General features: G+C 40.3%; 1 protein-coding gene across 1 annotated transcript; it reads right to left on the reverse strand.

Annotated features, from left to right (window-relative positions):
- Positions 1–5,192: 5,192 nt before the first annotated feature.
- Positions 5,193–6,520, reverse strand: LOC129778524 (regucalcin-like). The gene is made up of 4 exons (XM_055785464.1): positions 6,320–6,520; positions 5,827–6,252; positions 5,632–5,770; positions 5,193–5,575 (listed from the first exon to the last, which is right to left on the reverse strand). Exons 1-4 carry the CDS (start codon positions 6,483–6,485, stop codon positions 5,377–5,379), a joined length of 930 nt encoding a protein of 309 aa, XP_055641439.1. The 5' UTR covers positions 6,486–6,520; the 3' UTR covers positions 5,193–5,376.
- Between the last annotated feature and the right edge of the window lie 9,625 nt (positions 6,521–16,145).

Here is a 16,145-nt window from a genome sequence, read left to right on the forward strand (position 1 = left end):
GGGCGAAGCTCCGGCGCGTTGGGCGGGTTCATTTCCTTTGGCACGAAGGTGACCCCGTTGGCTTCGTACCACTCCTACACGTCCTTTGAATAGTGGCACGAAGCGAGATCCGGCCAGAAGATGGTCGGGCCCTCGTGCTGCTTCAATAGTGGTAGTAAGCGCTTCTGTAGGCACTCCTTAAGGTAAACCTGCCCGTTTACCGTGCCGGTCATCACGAAGGGGGCGCTCCGCTTTCCGCAAGAGCAGATCGCTTGCCACACCATGTACTTTTTGGCAAACTTGGATAGTTTCTGCTTACGAATCTCCTCCGGAACGCTGAATTTGTCCTCTGCGGAGAAGAACAACAGGCCCGGCAGCTGACGAAAGTCCGCTTTGACGTAGGTTTCGTCGTCCATTACCAGGCAATGCGGCTTCGTCAGCATTTCGGTGTACAGCTTCCGGGCTCGCGTCTTCCCCACCATGTTTTGCCTTTCGTCGCGGTTAGGAGCCTTCTGAACCTTGTATGTACACAGGCCCTCCCGCTGCTTGGTCCGCTGGATGAATGAACTTGACAAATTCAGCTTATTGGCGACATCCCGGACCGAACTTCTCGGATCACGTCTAAACTGCTTAACTACGCGCTTGTGATTTTTTTCACTGACGGAGCATCCATTTTTGCCGTTCTTCACCTTCCGGTCGATGGTTAGATTCTCGAAGTATCGTTTTAGTACTCTGCTGACCGTGGATTGGACGATTCCCAGCATCTTACCGATGTCCCGATGTGACAACTCCGGATTCTCGAAATGAGTGCACAGGATTAATTCACGACGCTCTTTTTCGTTCGACGACATTTTTCCAAATTTACGAAAAATTGACAGTGAAGCATGGCCAACGTGATCTATACACTCTTATCTGATTATAAGCAAAAGCTGAAGATATAATTCCTAAAAATTAAATTTCTACAGCGTTTTTTCCGTGATGCAATTTGATGTGACACACCCTTTAGTTTTTTCAAGCTGGCGTACACGATATCTCCACTGTTCCACTGAACCGATTCATATCGAATTCATATGGATACAATCTGCAGGCATCTCTCTGTCGCATAAACCTCTAACAAATGATATTTTTAAATTTTAATATTTTTAAAAAATTGGGAAACGTGAGAATAAACGTTTTCAACCACATTTTGTTTTCCAAACGGCCGCCATTTTGTCAAAAAATATGTTTTTAACTTGTCCGAGGCATCTTCACTGATTCAGAATCTGTTTGATTTTTTTGTTTCAGATAACCTGAAGGGCTGGAATCGTGTACGTCATAGCATAACTTTTTTTTTGAACCCTGTCACTTCATCAGCTCTTAATTATTCTAGATATGAATATTTTTCCTCCGTTCAATTTTTGTTTTATTGTTGAAAGATAGATAAACAAATAAAGATATAATGGAACTCGAAAAAACGTCCGAAATCCGTTTCTCTTCATTGAAATACCCCCTTAAAATGAATTGAGTTGGTGAAATGAACCGGTGCTGAAATTTCGATAATTTAACTGAAAACCATTTGTTCCTTTTCATTATCCTATTCTTAGAACATATGAAGCTATTTAAGACACCCTGTTATGCATGAAACTGTCAAATGTTGAAAATAATAGATAAAACAGAAAATTATCTCACTGTAGTCACTCGGATGTAGTTTTGTACGCATCGTATTTAAGGAATTTCCCTCGTAATTCAGATTATTAGATTTTTTGGACGACTTTGGACGACTGTTCACACATTCAATGAGAGCTACACAAATAATTTGTTTGATTTCAGCGATCAATTCGCATTCGAGATTACTTTGGCGTTTGGGTAAAATGAGCCAAGGGGTTCCTTTTGTGGCTTTGACCCACCTTATCCAAAACCAAACCTCAATATGTGAAGCGTTATGTGTTTCTTGCTACGTTTTTGTACGTATGAGAAGATTCTAATTACTACTCTAGGTGAATAGGCCTAGATTGTTTCATACATGTACCTACTATCTCAAAAGTGATTCAAACAAATTTGGCATGAAAGAACGGATAAATCTATCCTATTCAGCATGATATGTGTCATTGTTCATTTTACCACCAACATGTGATCATTTAAACCGCACACTTAAATATATTTTTTTTTTAATGAAAAATGTACTATTTATAATAATTTATATAATATTCTTCGAAGAACGGAAATTAAAGCGGTATAAGGAGGCAGTAAGTGGGCATATTTCTTAGGGTGTTCATCTTAACATATAAATGTACATACTTTTATTCGACATATTCGTTGCTTCGTGAAATTTCATAGCAATAACCGTAAAAATAAATGCCTATTGGTTTGAGGCAAAAATGACAATAGAGAAACTATTCTTTCTTTCTCCGTGTATACTTTTTATTATTTAATATCGTCCAGGGCAGAGGGCAATTTTCAGCATATCTCCTTGTCCTTCGGCATCTTTTATCGTGATATGCACCATCCTTCTGCCAATATCACTCAATTGTACCACTGGTGGAGTGCAAAAACAATACCCAACAATCAAACAGAACGATCTCTTTTTCGGGTCACCAAATTATTAATACAGATTTTCATAACGAATTTTTTTCAAATATATTCAAAATCAATAAGCTACAAACAGCCAAATGTATTCCTACGTTATATGCGGTCCTGTCCTGGACACAACCTTCCTGTAATTTTTTTTTGCTCGGCGATTTTTGATATGATGCTGTCAGTTCGGAATTGTTTCCGGAAGGCCAAACGGTCAATTAAGATTATTTCCTTGGTGTTATGAGGCGTTTGAGAGAGAAAATTCGTCGCAAATGGCCAGATTTGTGGAAGGATAACACTTGAATTTTGCACCTCGATAATGCACCAGCTCATCGATCGATATTTGTGTACGAATGGCATGAATATGATCGAATAATCACCGTATTCTCCGGATGTGGCCCCGTGTGGCCTTTTCCCCATTTCGGTAACTCAAAATACCACTTCGTGGAACCCGTTCTGACAGCATCGAAGATACAAAAACAAAATTTGCTGCGTGAACTTAAGGCAATTCCTTAATACACCTATAAAAAGTGTATCGATGACTGGATTGATCGTTGGAAAAAGTGTATTGCTTCCGAAGGGGCCTATTTTGAAGGCAATAAAATAGATTTAGATGATAAATAAACTATTTTCTTTTAAACACGCAAATTCTCGGTATACATTTGACAGTATATATAGTGCAATAACGATTCGGCGTAATGCACATTACTCCCAAAACCCTCAATGTTTCGTTAGATAGCTCGTACAAATGAAACACAAATTTCTGCATTTCTCGAGAATCAATCGTGCAAAAGCAACAAAATTTGGCATGTGTAGATTCTAGGGTGCAATAAATTATTCTATGGTGGTTAGATACTCCTGCTCCCTCTCTTAGGAGGGGCTGCCATACAAATTTCTGCATTACTCGAGAATTAATCAAGCAAACGAACCAAATTAGGTATATGGAGGCTTTAGGGCACAATAAATGCTTTCACGGTGGTTAGACACTCCACCCCCTTCTCTAAGGGGGAGCTGCCATACAAATGAAGGACAAATTTCTGCATAACTCGAAAACTAATCAAGAAAATGCCAAATTTGGCATGCGAAGGTTTTAGAGGACACAAAAGGTTTCTATGGTGAATAGTCACTCCGCCTCTCTCTCTGAGGGGAGGGGAGGCTCTGCCATACAAATGAAGCATACATTATCGCATAATTCAAGAACTCATCAAGCAAACGGAACTAAATTGAAGCATGTAGAGGTTTTATGGGGAAGAAACATTTCTAAGGTGGTTCGACATTCCTCCCCCCTCTATGAAGGGGGGCTTCCATACAAATGTAACACAAATTTCTGCATAACTCGAGAACTAATCAAGCAAACAAAACCAAATTTGGCATTTGGAGGTTTTAGGATGCAATAAATGATTCTATAGTGGTTCGACACTCCTCCCCCTCTCTTAGGGTGGGCTGTTATACAAACGAAAAACAAATTTCTGCATAACTCGGAAACTAATCAAGCAAACGAAACCAAATTTGGCATGTGAAGATTTTAGGGGACACAAAACGTTTCTGTGGTGAATAGACACTCCTCCCCCCTCTCTAAGGGGAGAAAGGGGAGGGGTCAGTCTTTATTCTATCATATTTTCTGTATTGAACATTTATTCCATGTAACGGAGAAACATGTTATCTCTTATCATGTCTGAAAATATTCTGATATTGTAATGATGAGTTTTGGTAGAAGTACTTGGAATTTTATAGTAAAAGGTAAATTCAACGGGGTTGATTAAAAGATCAGTCAATGAACAGTCCTGCTATTGGACTCATGCATTTGCGCTTAGTAGAATGTTTGGAGGAATTGATAACAAAAAACAAATTTTGGGCCGTTTGCCGGGTCAGCTAGTCTTTAAATAAAATAAATATATTTCAAATACAAATTTCATACACTTTTTGCAATGTTTGTGCGTTTTATTTCAAAATGAAAATCAAAACCTTTTTTTTTATCCCATTTATTTATTTAAGGCTCATTAGCATTTTAGCTGTAACAGAGCCGAATTTTAATCGTGTACATGTCACATGGTTATCATATCTATAATTAGCACATTACACAGTTGCCATTCGCCAGTATTCCTTCTATACCAATACATATGGTACATTCACACAGTAGCCATTTAGTCGTAAGGGTATTCTTTCTGTTCTTCCATTATCCAGTTGGACCACCGGACAGCGGAGACAGTTGATTGATCATTGTTGAGTTATTTATAGAACAGTAGCCCGATGTGTCTGGCAGAGCAGAGCAGTTGTATGGATGAATCGATCTTATTTCGACCGTGGATCGATCTCCATCGCTGATGATTGTTGCGTGGACGTAGCTATTCTGTAACAACACAAAGATGGTCAATGAGGGCCCTGAGTTTTGAACTCACGATCGATCGCTTACTAAGCGAACGCGCAACCAATGTGGCTACGGAGACCCCCTAAAATCAAAACCTTAGAAAATCATCCTGTAGATGTAGATAATCTATTATTGATTTGGATTCAATACGCAAGTTCAGATAGGCGATAACAATTCTAGGCTCGGATTTAAGAGGGATATAGGTGGATTCGGTTTCCAGATACAAGTTCTTAATTAGGGTTATTGAATAAATACTATTTTTCGGATGTAAGTTCCAGATTCAAATCTAATTTCATTTTTGAATATCTAGAATCAATGTTGGATTTTTTTTATTAACAATGCGTGGACTGTGTTTATCAAGGTACAAGTTTTACTTGGCCAATCAGAGCTTCATTGTAAATTTATAACACTTGCATTCGTTATATCGATTCCATTCAACTTTCAAAAGAAACGCGTGGATACAATACGTCAAAATTTCATAGCACTAGTTCATTCATTGGTGTTCCTGTTACACCCAAATTGGTCACTTTGAATGTTGCCCCTGCTGACCCTGTCGTGGGATCCGTAAATTGACGCTTAGCTGTAGTAACATACAGTTCATCTAGACGCGGCCCTCCAAATGCAACGGAAGTTACTTGCTTTGCCGGTACATTTATTTCCGTATCGATCTCTCCCCTATTTATGGTTATGATATACAGTAAACATCAAGAAAACAGGAGGAGAAGTGTTACCTGGAATTGATTTTCAGCACTTTAGCTCCGTAAAAAATTGCCACATATAGATTTCCTTCTGCATCGATGGTCATTCCATCTGGGAAGTGAATTGGCTTTCTTCCCTTTTCTTTGAAATCATACCAAACTTTGCCATTGTCTGTTGATGAATATTCCAAAAATTATTTTTATAAAGGAAAAATAATATAAACATACTCAAATTTCCATTATCATCGACATCAAACTCCTTTATATCATATGCTCCCGAATCGGCATAATATATTTTTTTCGTTTGATCGTTCCAGGCGATTCCATTAGATATGAAAACATCGTTGAACTGTCTTACCAGACCACCTTTTCCGGCATCATATCGATAAAAGTTCCCAACGTTCACTTCGAAAGGATTCCCTTTACTCTCATCGATCATTGTTCCAGCGAATAATCGCCCACGGGAATCAACTTTACCATCGTTCCAACGTTGATCTCGTTCTTCTGTGCCTAGTTGGGCAATGATTTTTATAAGACGTGCCTTCGTCGACGTGCCATCCCATGTTATTAAAACTAAACGATGACCATCGCCAATTACGAATTCATCACGACCTCCCTTTACTGGCACTATGAATGATGCGAACGAGCAGCCCTCTGATTGTACGAGTTAAAACCGTCAGCAAAATGAACATGTGTAACTGTAAGCTACTCTAAAACATACCAACTTTGGCAGAAAAAACTCGTTTCTTATTGTAATCGAATCGGTGGATGGTTGCTTCCAACAAACTAACGTAGTACAAACTTTGTCGTTTTATATCCCAGTGCGGACCTTCACCTAGATCCAGTTGTGGCCCAGGAATTTCCTCTACCTTATAGTTGGTAGTCATACTGACAGTTCACCTCCGGGTTCGCTTAGTCTAACTTCACAACTAACTGGAAGTATTATGATAACCATCGTTTTATAATATTTAAGGTAATGGAGATAACGCAGGGTTTCAAGTGTGTAGTGTGAGTATTTCACAGTTTCCTTTTCTCGATTGCAGAAGTGGAACAACAATTCCAATGCAAGCTATCTCTTATGTTATCGGTATGACGAACATTCGATATCGCTGCTTTTATTGGATGCCTACTTCTGGTTTCCCCCTTTTCCACAAAACATTTATAACCTGTCTATTGACGGAACCGTTGGCGGATACTACAAAAAAAGATTCAATGATTTTGCAAACCTGCTTGCATAGGAATCGTGGCTTTCGAAAAAAAACTACTCGTATACAGGAAGCTGAGCTGTCTCGAAACCTCGAAAGGAGCCGGACCGGATAAGCTGCAACCTTCTTTCATCAAGGCATGTGGCTCCTCGTTGGCTTTGCCGTCTACCGTGCTTTTCAACCGTTCGTTGAGAGAAGGGCAGTTTCCTGCTTTATGGAAAACTGCATCGATAATCCTTATTCATAAAGCAGGTGACGTCCACGATGTGCAAAACTATAGAGGAATATCGATTCTAAGCTGCATCCGAAAATTTTTGAAAGTATGCTACTGGATCTCATTTACCCATCTGTCCGCCACATCACACAGTGCGGCGTCCCATAGAAAAAAGTCAAAAAATTTACTTTTACATTCACCCAAACTAAGTAGGCGGTGTGTTTTATACATGTTTGAGGCATGCTGAAGTATCTCAGTAGCCTTGTTAGCCCACCCAATTTGTCAGAACAAGCATGTGCAGTCAAGAAGTTTCTTCTAAGCACGTGGCAAATTAATTTTCAGTGATTCATATAATCCGTTTCCTTAATTATTATTGGGCATACCAGAAAGGTAAAACTAAAGACGATTTGCAGTCTGTTCCTCAAATTGGTAAAGGAAGACTTCAGAAATCGTTTAACGAATGTTCGAAAAAGACAAAAAGGCGACGTGTTGAAGATCTTGTTAATAACAATGCACCTGAAGAGCTTGCATTCGCTGCCAATGTATCAAACTGTTCGAGTGGAAATCAGGAGAAAACACTGACGGCGGCACAAGCACTGGCTCTATATGTTGATTTGAATCTCTCTGAAAGAAGGTACAATGTACTTCGAAGTACTTTGAATGAAATACATCCAAATTTGCTACCAAGTCTTTATGCATTGAAACAAGAAAAAGCAAAAATAACTCCTAAATTGATCTCTGCGACCGAGACGTCTGCTGAAGTAGATTTACAAGATCTTATGAATTGCACCTCCGCTAGCATAGTCAAAGTCATAGAAATTTCGCTATAACTTCAACTTCAGTCAATCTCGTCTGTAAATGGGGTTTTGACGGCAAATCAGAGCATAGTGCATACAAGCAAAAGTTTACGGAAGCAGGGAGTTCAGACGAAAGTTTGTTAGTCGTTGCACTGATTCTCTTAATACTGATCGACTCCGCAAATAACGCTATCATCTGGATGAATCCTCGGCCAAGTTCAACATCGTACTGTAGACCGCTTAAATTTGTGTTCACGAAGGAAGACTCACTAGCTATTCTTGGCATTCAGTCAGAAATGGAGAAGAAAATTGAAGCGTTACAGATTTTCATCATCAACAACGATAGCGGTCAGATCGTTGTAAGTTTTGAATTCCAACTTACTATGATAGATGGAAATGTGGCAAATGTGCTTTCCGGAAATAAAGCTTCTGCAAAATGCTTAATTTGTGGATCTTTTCCGGAAGAGATGAATACATCGAAGGCTGTTGAGACAGTACCAAATACCGAAACTTACAAGCTAGGCCTGTCACCGCTGCATTGCAAGATAAAATGTTTTGAATGCGTAATTCACATCGGTTACAGGTTAGCATTATAGAATGTTTAATAGTGTATAAATAATAACTATCATTCATTTCAACAGATTGCCATTCAAAACCTGGCACGTGAAAACTGCTGAACATAAGCAATAGTATGAAAGCAGGAAGCGAGAAATTCAAGAGGCGTTCAAGTCAAGGATGGGTCTAGTTGTCGACAAGCTGAGACCGGGGTATGGTTCAAGCAATGACGGCAACACTGCACGAAAATTTTTCCCGGAGCCAGCTCGGAAATAACCGGGGTAAGTGTGGAGCTGATAACGAGTTTCGCTACAATTCTCCGTATAATATCGTCGAGGCGAAAAATTGATATGTCCAAATACCAGAAACTATTGTCGGATACAAGAGACATAAGCCTGTACGGATGGTATTTTATGCCTGTAACTGTACCTAAGTTATTGGTACACAGTTCAGATATTATGGAAGCATTTGATCCGCCTATTGGCCAGTTATCGGAAGAGGCTTTAGAAGCTACACACAGGCTGATCAGTGAGAACAGGTTGAAGCATACAAGAAAAGCATCAAGAATTTACAGTAATAAGGACTTGATGAACTATATGCTGCTTTCTTTAGACCCTTCCATAGCAGGGAAGAGAAAAACTATAGCGAATAATCATCACACGGATGTCAATGATATTTTTTCTTTTTTTGCTGATACAGTTGAATTTGATTCTGTTTGTATTTTTAATGAAACTGAATAATTTACAAAATAATCGAAATATGTAAGAAAAGAAATAAGACATGAGCTATCTCATCACATTAATTAAAAGAGGTGTACTTATTCAAAAACTAACAAATATTACAAAATAGAGAAAAAAAATATAGGAGGTTGTGTCCAAGATACGACCGCATTGTTGACGTAGAACTACGCTGTTATATTATAAAAGTCGTTTGTTTATACCTTCGGATATTATTCTATAATGCTGTGAAATTTTAGAAACAATTGCTTAATAGAACAATCTCTGAAATGTTTTTTATCATTGTAGAACCAGTTGACTATAATTGACTGATGATTCATTCTTGCCTCCACAGAACAATACACTAGCTGATCGTATGTCGCAATTTATTTCATGTCAATGCATTGAAAATTTACCTCGAACGCTATTCCGGTGGCCTTTTTCCCAATTGACATAGACTCGGTTACAGTCGATTATATTAATATATCTTTGGCACCGCGAGGAAACAACAACAATGACAACACTTGCAAGTATCAAATATCATGCTACATGTTATTTAGTATTGCCTCAGTGAAATTGCACCTCCGGGCGTCGTTCGTACAACGTAAACCAAGCGCCAAACAAGCGTTCGCCATAGCATGCATACAGAGCCATACATTGGTGGCTTGAAACTACTAGGAATATAGACACTTCTCATCATTTTGCGCTATTCTCAGAAGAAAAACTCCGGTTTATATTACTGGCCTCGAAAAAAGTTGCATTACTTTCTCATACTCGAGATAAGCGCAGCTGTCACCCTTAGTGGAGGAAGTTTTGCTACTGGCAAGCGAAACCTAATCACATACATAATTCCAGAACGACATTCACTTTCTTGGTGATTAAGCAAGCGAAATAAACTCTTTTTTTTAATATCAACAACCTCGAAAACAGTAGCATTGCTTCATTATGATCAAGACTAGTGCAAATGCAATCCTAGTTGTAGGCAGTTTTGCAACTGGCACGAGGACCCAAATAACTTGTAACATTCCAGTACGACATTCAAGATGCTTGATACAATCTTAACGCCTGCTTCGCCATAACGTCAGCTTAATACATTTATGTAATGTCAAAACACCTTCGAAGCCCTTATGATGACGGAAAACAAACAATGTGCACTGCTTGGAAAAAGACTGAATTATGCCACACAGCTTGTACTCTACTGTAACACCCATCGATGCGAATTCGCTGATGAGTTTGTCAAGAGCAACCGCCTTCACCACCAGCGGGTGGAGCTGGTTGCTGCCTGGGAAACGGCGTTTACATTTTCGACCGAGGCGCCGATGTCGCTTACTTCGCTGTTGTTCGATGCGAAGGCTCGGTTCAGTGCGAGCGCTTTTCACTGCACCAACATCGCGTGCATCATTAGATGACGCTTGCCTCGAAATTTTATTGCCTCTGGCAATGCGTTCGTTTTTTGCAGGGCTCGAGCCAGCCTTTCTCTTCTTCTTGCTCATCACACACTGTGCGAAGCGTCCAATTTATGACGCGGAAAAAACACACGATATGAATAACGCGAAAAACGAACTAGAAAATCCACACGACGATATCCAAGTTGAATTACCACTGGTGGGGTCCAATCTTAGATCGAAGCGCAGCGAAAGCAAAGAGAACTGGATTGCTCAACGGTCCGATGCCGAATTAAAGTTTGCCTCAGCGAGATCCACTGTTTATACTCTAGGCAAGTATTCCCCTTCATTCTTCTTCTTTTCCTTTGTTCACGGTGACTTTATATCCTACGATTTCCCCTTCGTTGCTCGTCGATAAGTTGCTCGTTATTGACAGCTCTGTTCGGGAAAGCACACAAATGGACTGAACAAATGCATGGGAAAATAAAAACGTTTAAAGTTTTCATGAATTTTAACCATTTACAAATCAAGGGATTCATTCTTCGCCGATTGCCCGAAGTAACCAGACGAAGGAAAGTCGCGTCCAAGTTCCGTTATCGGTTACCGCGTGATTGTTGTTTTTTTTGCCGCTGAAGAGTTCATTTCGCTATCTGGATAGTGAGTGAAGTGCCCTGCCTGCAAGTGGATAGAGGCTTTCATCCTCGGAAAGCCAAGCATTGGTTTTTGTTTTGTCGCTGCTTCGCCGACATTGGAGATTTCGCCGAGTCATCGTGCCAACAGTGACAGTGCGGGTAAGCTTTCACCGACGACTGTGTGTAGTGGTGTCGTAGGCACATTCCCACCACCAACGAGCTTTCAGCACGCTCCCGTTCATCTGCACTGGAGTGCGTTCATAGGTGAATAAGATTGAATATAGTGAGAGAAAATATTTATTAATTATAAGTTTTTTTTTGTTTGTTTTTGTGAATTATTATTATTTAAAAAAAAATACTTAGAATATAAGTGCCAATTTTAAAATGGCAGAGGGTGGGGGACCTTCGGATATGGAGGTCTCTGATTCTAGTTCCCTCCTAAGTGATAAAAAAAAGTCACTTAAACGCGTACCAAATACGGAAGATACTTCTTCTGGGGACGAGTCAGCTAACCCTACCAAGCCTCCCTCCAAAAAACTAGCAAATCTCCCATCTGCCCTTAACGATCCCACTCTACCTTCAACCTCGTCTTCTCCCTCTGTTCTTCCCGCTCCTTCTCAAACTTCGTCTTCCCACTCTCAATCCCCGTCCTCGCCTTCCCCCCCTGTTATTCCCACTCCCCGTGTAAAGGTCTATCCAGAAGATGCGCCCGGAACTGGTTCCTGGGTTGTTTTCTTCAGGCCTAAGCCAAATGGAAAGGCGTTGAGAGTCATGCAGATCGCGAAAGATCTGGCAAGGTATACCTCCGTTTCGGAAATTTCGAAGGTTAGACCAAACAAATTGCGAGTTGTCGTGAATGATCGAAAAGACGCAAACAAGATTGTTGTCGATCAGCATTTTACAATTGAGTATCGGGTCTACATTCCCTCTCACATAGTCGAAATTGAGGGTGTGATAACCGAAACGGGCTTGACGTGCGAATACATTACGAGTGAAGGTACCGGTCGTTTTAAAAAACTGCCCTCGACGACTGTTAAGATCTTGGGTTGCCGTCAGCTCGGAACAGTCTCCCATGAAGGAGAAGAAAAGAAATTTACGCCGTCCAACTCGTTTCGAGTCACCTTCGCTGGTTCAGCTCTCCCTGACTACGTGATGGTAGATAAATTGAGGTTAGCCGTGCGACTTTTTATTTCAAAGCCAATGACTTGTCTAAAGTGCAAGTCAGTTGGTCACACGGCTGCTTATTGTGCCAATAAAGAACGATGTGCCACTTGCGGAGAACAACATGAGGGGAAATCCTGCAGTGCGACTGAGCATAAGTGTCCATATTGCGGAGGATCCCCACACGTGCTCTCAGCTTGTAAAACATACAAGGCTCGCTGGGAGAAACAGAAGCGCTCTTTGAGGGAACGCTCGAAACGCACTTTCGCAGAAATTTTGAAGGGCGCTTCTCCACTGGCTCAAGAACAACAACCAATCAATACATACAATGTCTTCGCTACGTTGCCAGTTGACGAAATGGAAGCGGATACAGCTAACGGGGGCACGCCGTTTATTTCTCAAGGGAATCCCCGGCGCAAAAATGTGACCACTCCCAAAGTTCAAGGACAAGTCCCTCCGGTGATACCCCCTGTTAGCTTGCCCAAAAAATCGAGTGCAGCGGATAAGCAATATCAGGTCCCTCCTGGCCTCCGTGGTAATAGTTCACCTTCGAACGACCCAGCACTCGAGGGGACATCAAAAACCCCAACTGTCCCTGTTTTTCCGTCAAGTTCAACTTCCCAATCGGGATTTATAAAGTTGTCTTACCTTGTGGATCAAATCTTCACGTGTTTTAATGTTTCCGACTCCATCAGAACCATTGTCACCGCAATGCTTCCAGTACTAAAGACAATTTTGCAGCAATTGATGCAAACATGGCCCCTCCTTGCAATGATTATCTCTCTTGATGTCTAATTTAAATAGAGAGGTCGGAGATATCACTGTTTTACAGTGGAATTGTCGTAGTCTTATCCCTAAATTGGATACATTCAAATTTCTAATTCATAAACTCAATTGTGATGTTTTTGCTCTATCCGAAACCTGGCTCTCTTCTCAAAATGATCTCTCTTTCCACGATTTTAATATAATACGCTTGGACCGCGATGACAGATACGGAGGGGTACTATTGGGGATCAATAAGTGTCACTCATTTTTTAGAATTGACCTTCCACCTATTGGAGGGATCGAAGCTGTTGCTTGTCATGCAAACATCAGAGGCAAAGACCTTTGTATTGTCAGCTTGTATTGGCCTCCGAGAGCTGCGGTTAGCCGCAAGCAACTTGTTGACATGTGCTCACTCCTTCCTGAGCCACGATTGATCTTGGGAGACTTCAACTCTCACGGAACTGCCTGGGGGGAACCGTACGACGATAATCGTTCATCGTTGATATATGACCTTTGTAACAGCTTCAATATGACCGTTTTGAACACTGGTGAAACAACACGTGTACCTAAACCTCCTGCTAAACCAAGTGCTCTTGACCTCTCGCTTTGCTCGAATTCACTATCGATAGATTGCAAGTGGAATGTAATCCAGGATCCCAACGGTAGTGATCACTTGCCAATCAAAATTTCTATCACCAATGGGTTGAATTCTTCTGAATCAATAAACATGGCATACGACCTCACAAGACACATTGACTGGAAAAAATATGCGGACGCGATTGCTCTAGCCATCAATTCCAGAGATGGTTTGCCTCCATTGGAGGAGTATAACTTCATTTCTCGTTTGATCTATGACAGCGCGGTTCGCGCTCAAACGAAACCCATCCCAGGTTCCACTATTCGTCGAAGGCCTCCCAATCCATGGTGGGATGGCCAGTGTTCCAAGCTTTATGGAGATAAATCGAATGCATTTAAAGCTTTTCGGAAACGTGGAACGTTTAAGATACTTTTGCGATTATGTATAAAACGTTAGTCTTTTATGCAAACAAAATCGTATAAAGCATTAATCTTTTATGCAAAGAGTAAGAATATATAAATCAGACATTCTAGGGCAATGTAAAATGTATTTAATTGTTAAAAATGAAGCATTAGCAACTTAGACGAAAAAATGTATAGAAAAAAATTAAAATCACCATGGTGGCGCTTAGGTCACTGTGTCAGATGAGATATAAAAGATTGTGTGTTATTAGCCTTTTATCTAAACAGGAGAAGTATTCCAGAGAACAATTTAATTTCATGTCACTATTAATATACTATACACTATTAATTTGGCACTTAAGACACTTTTGTGATTACGTATAATACATAAGTCATAAGTAAGTCATAAGTCATAAGTCATAATACATAAGTGCAAATAGTAGATTTCATCATAACTAACTTTTTTTTGCATGATACCTATCCGAAAAAAATACTATAAGGGTTGTTTTGATTTTTTGTCCCGCATCCTCATATATTCAACGCACTGTGCATCATCGCAAATGAACAACATGGGTTTGTTAAAAACCGGTCTACTACAACAAACCTCATGAGCTACGTGTCTCTTTTTTTTTTTTTTGGGAAAAGGCAGCAGGTTGACGCCATTTACGTTGACTTTTAGAAAGCTTTCGACCGCGTTCCTCACGCCTTGCTGTGAAAAAACTGAAGCGATACGGGTTTCCACTTTGGTTGACCAATTGGATTAACTCGTAATTGACTGATCATAGTGCACACGTACGAATTGGCTCGTCAGTTTCATCGCCCTTTTCAGTTATCTCTGGCGTGTCGCAGGGCAGTCATTTAGGCCCAGTTCTATTCGTACTCTACATTCACGATATTTGCGCTGTTCTTAAATAACCTAAGTTAATGTATGCAGATGACCTGAAATTGTTTCGAGTAGTAACATCATTTATGGACTGCTGCGCTCTTCAAATGGATGTAGATACTCTGCTGGACTGGTGCTCAATAAATGGTATGGAAGTGAACATCAGTAAATGTCACGCGATAACATTTTCGCGGCTTTGCTCATCAATCGCCTTTGAATATATGATGGGATCGATAGAAGTGGAAAGAGTTGCAACCGTCAAAGATCTAGGTCTCGTGCTCGACAGCAAGCTTAAATTTACGGAGCATATTGCAACGGTTACCGCTAAGGCTTTTGCCGTTCTCGGATTCATTAGACGCCACACTCAGGAATTTAGAGATGTCTATTTTCTCAAAGCTTTGTATGTGTCTCTCGTACGCAGTATATTGGAATACGGTGTTACTGTTTGGGCCCTATACCACGCTGTTCACATCACTCGCCTGGAACGTGTGCAGAAAACTTTCATCCGATATGCTCTTCGATATCTCCCATGGCGTAGCGACCCTCATCTGACCTCATATGAAGAACGCTGCGCACTGATTCACTTACCGACACTGCAAAAACGACGTGAGTTTCTCCAGAGACTGCTGATTTTCGACCTTCTCAGCAATAATCTTGACTTTGGAGAACTTTTGGGCAAGCTTCGAATCAACGCTCCAGGTAGATCAACCAGACATTCTGTTTTCTTTCGGCAAGCAACGCATCGCACTCTATGTGGACAAAATAACCCCTTGGATGTTTGTTGCCAACGTTTTAATGAAGTGTTTTATTTGTTTGAATTTGATATGACCAGAAATGTGTTTAGTATAAAGATCAATAATTGAGGGGCTTAGAATGAAAGGGGTGTAAGTGATTTGATCGATTTCTCTTCATGAATTCTCTCTTTTGGTCATAACTTAGCTGCAAATACATTCCCAGCTGTATTTGACAATGTGGAAGATAGGCCAGAACCTCGTCTATCGGATTCTATAGCAAACTTAAATTGGAACGTTTTTGCAGTTGAGTTATTAACTGAATAAAAAGTTAACGAAGAGAAATCGATCAAGTCACTTACACCCCTTGCATTCTGAGCCCCTCAATTAATTTTAGTCTGTCCGGCATTATTTTTTGCGAAGACTATATAGATAAATAAATATTAGGAAATAAGATATGAGGGATTTGGGAAGTTGAAAGCAGAGTCTAAAATTATTAAAAATAATTACTGATCTGTGTTTAAC

Source organism: Toxorhynchites rutilus, chromosome 3 (genome assembly GCF_029784135.1).
Source record: "Toxorhynchites rutilus septentrionalis strain SRP chromosome 3, ASM2978413v1, whole genome shotgun sequence".
In the NCBI taxonomy this organism is placed as follows: Eukaryota; Metazoa; Arthropoda; class Insecta; order Diptera; family Culicidae; genus Toxorhynchites; species Toxorhynchites rutilus.

Bases quoted from the DNA above. Each gene is read 5' to 3' on its own strand.
- LOC129778524 (XM_055785464.1), bottom strand. From the start codon at position 6,485: ATGACTACCAACTATAAGGTAGAGGAAATTCCTGGGCCACAACTGGAT. The intron at 5,771-5,826 runs GTATGTTTATAT...ATTCATCAACAG, and splicing joins CGATGATAATGGAAATTTGA to ACAATGGCAAAGTTTGGTAT. The intron at 5,576-5,631 runs GTAACACTTCTC...AACCATAAATAG, and splicing joins GTGCTGAAAATCAATTCCAG to GGGAGAGATCGATACGGAAA.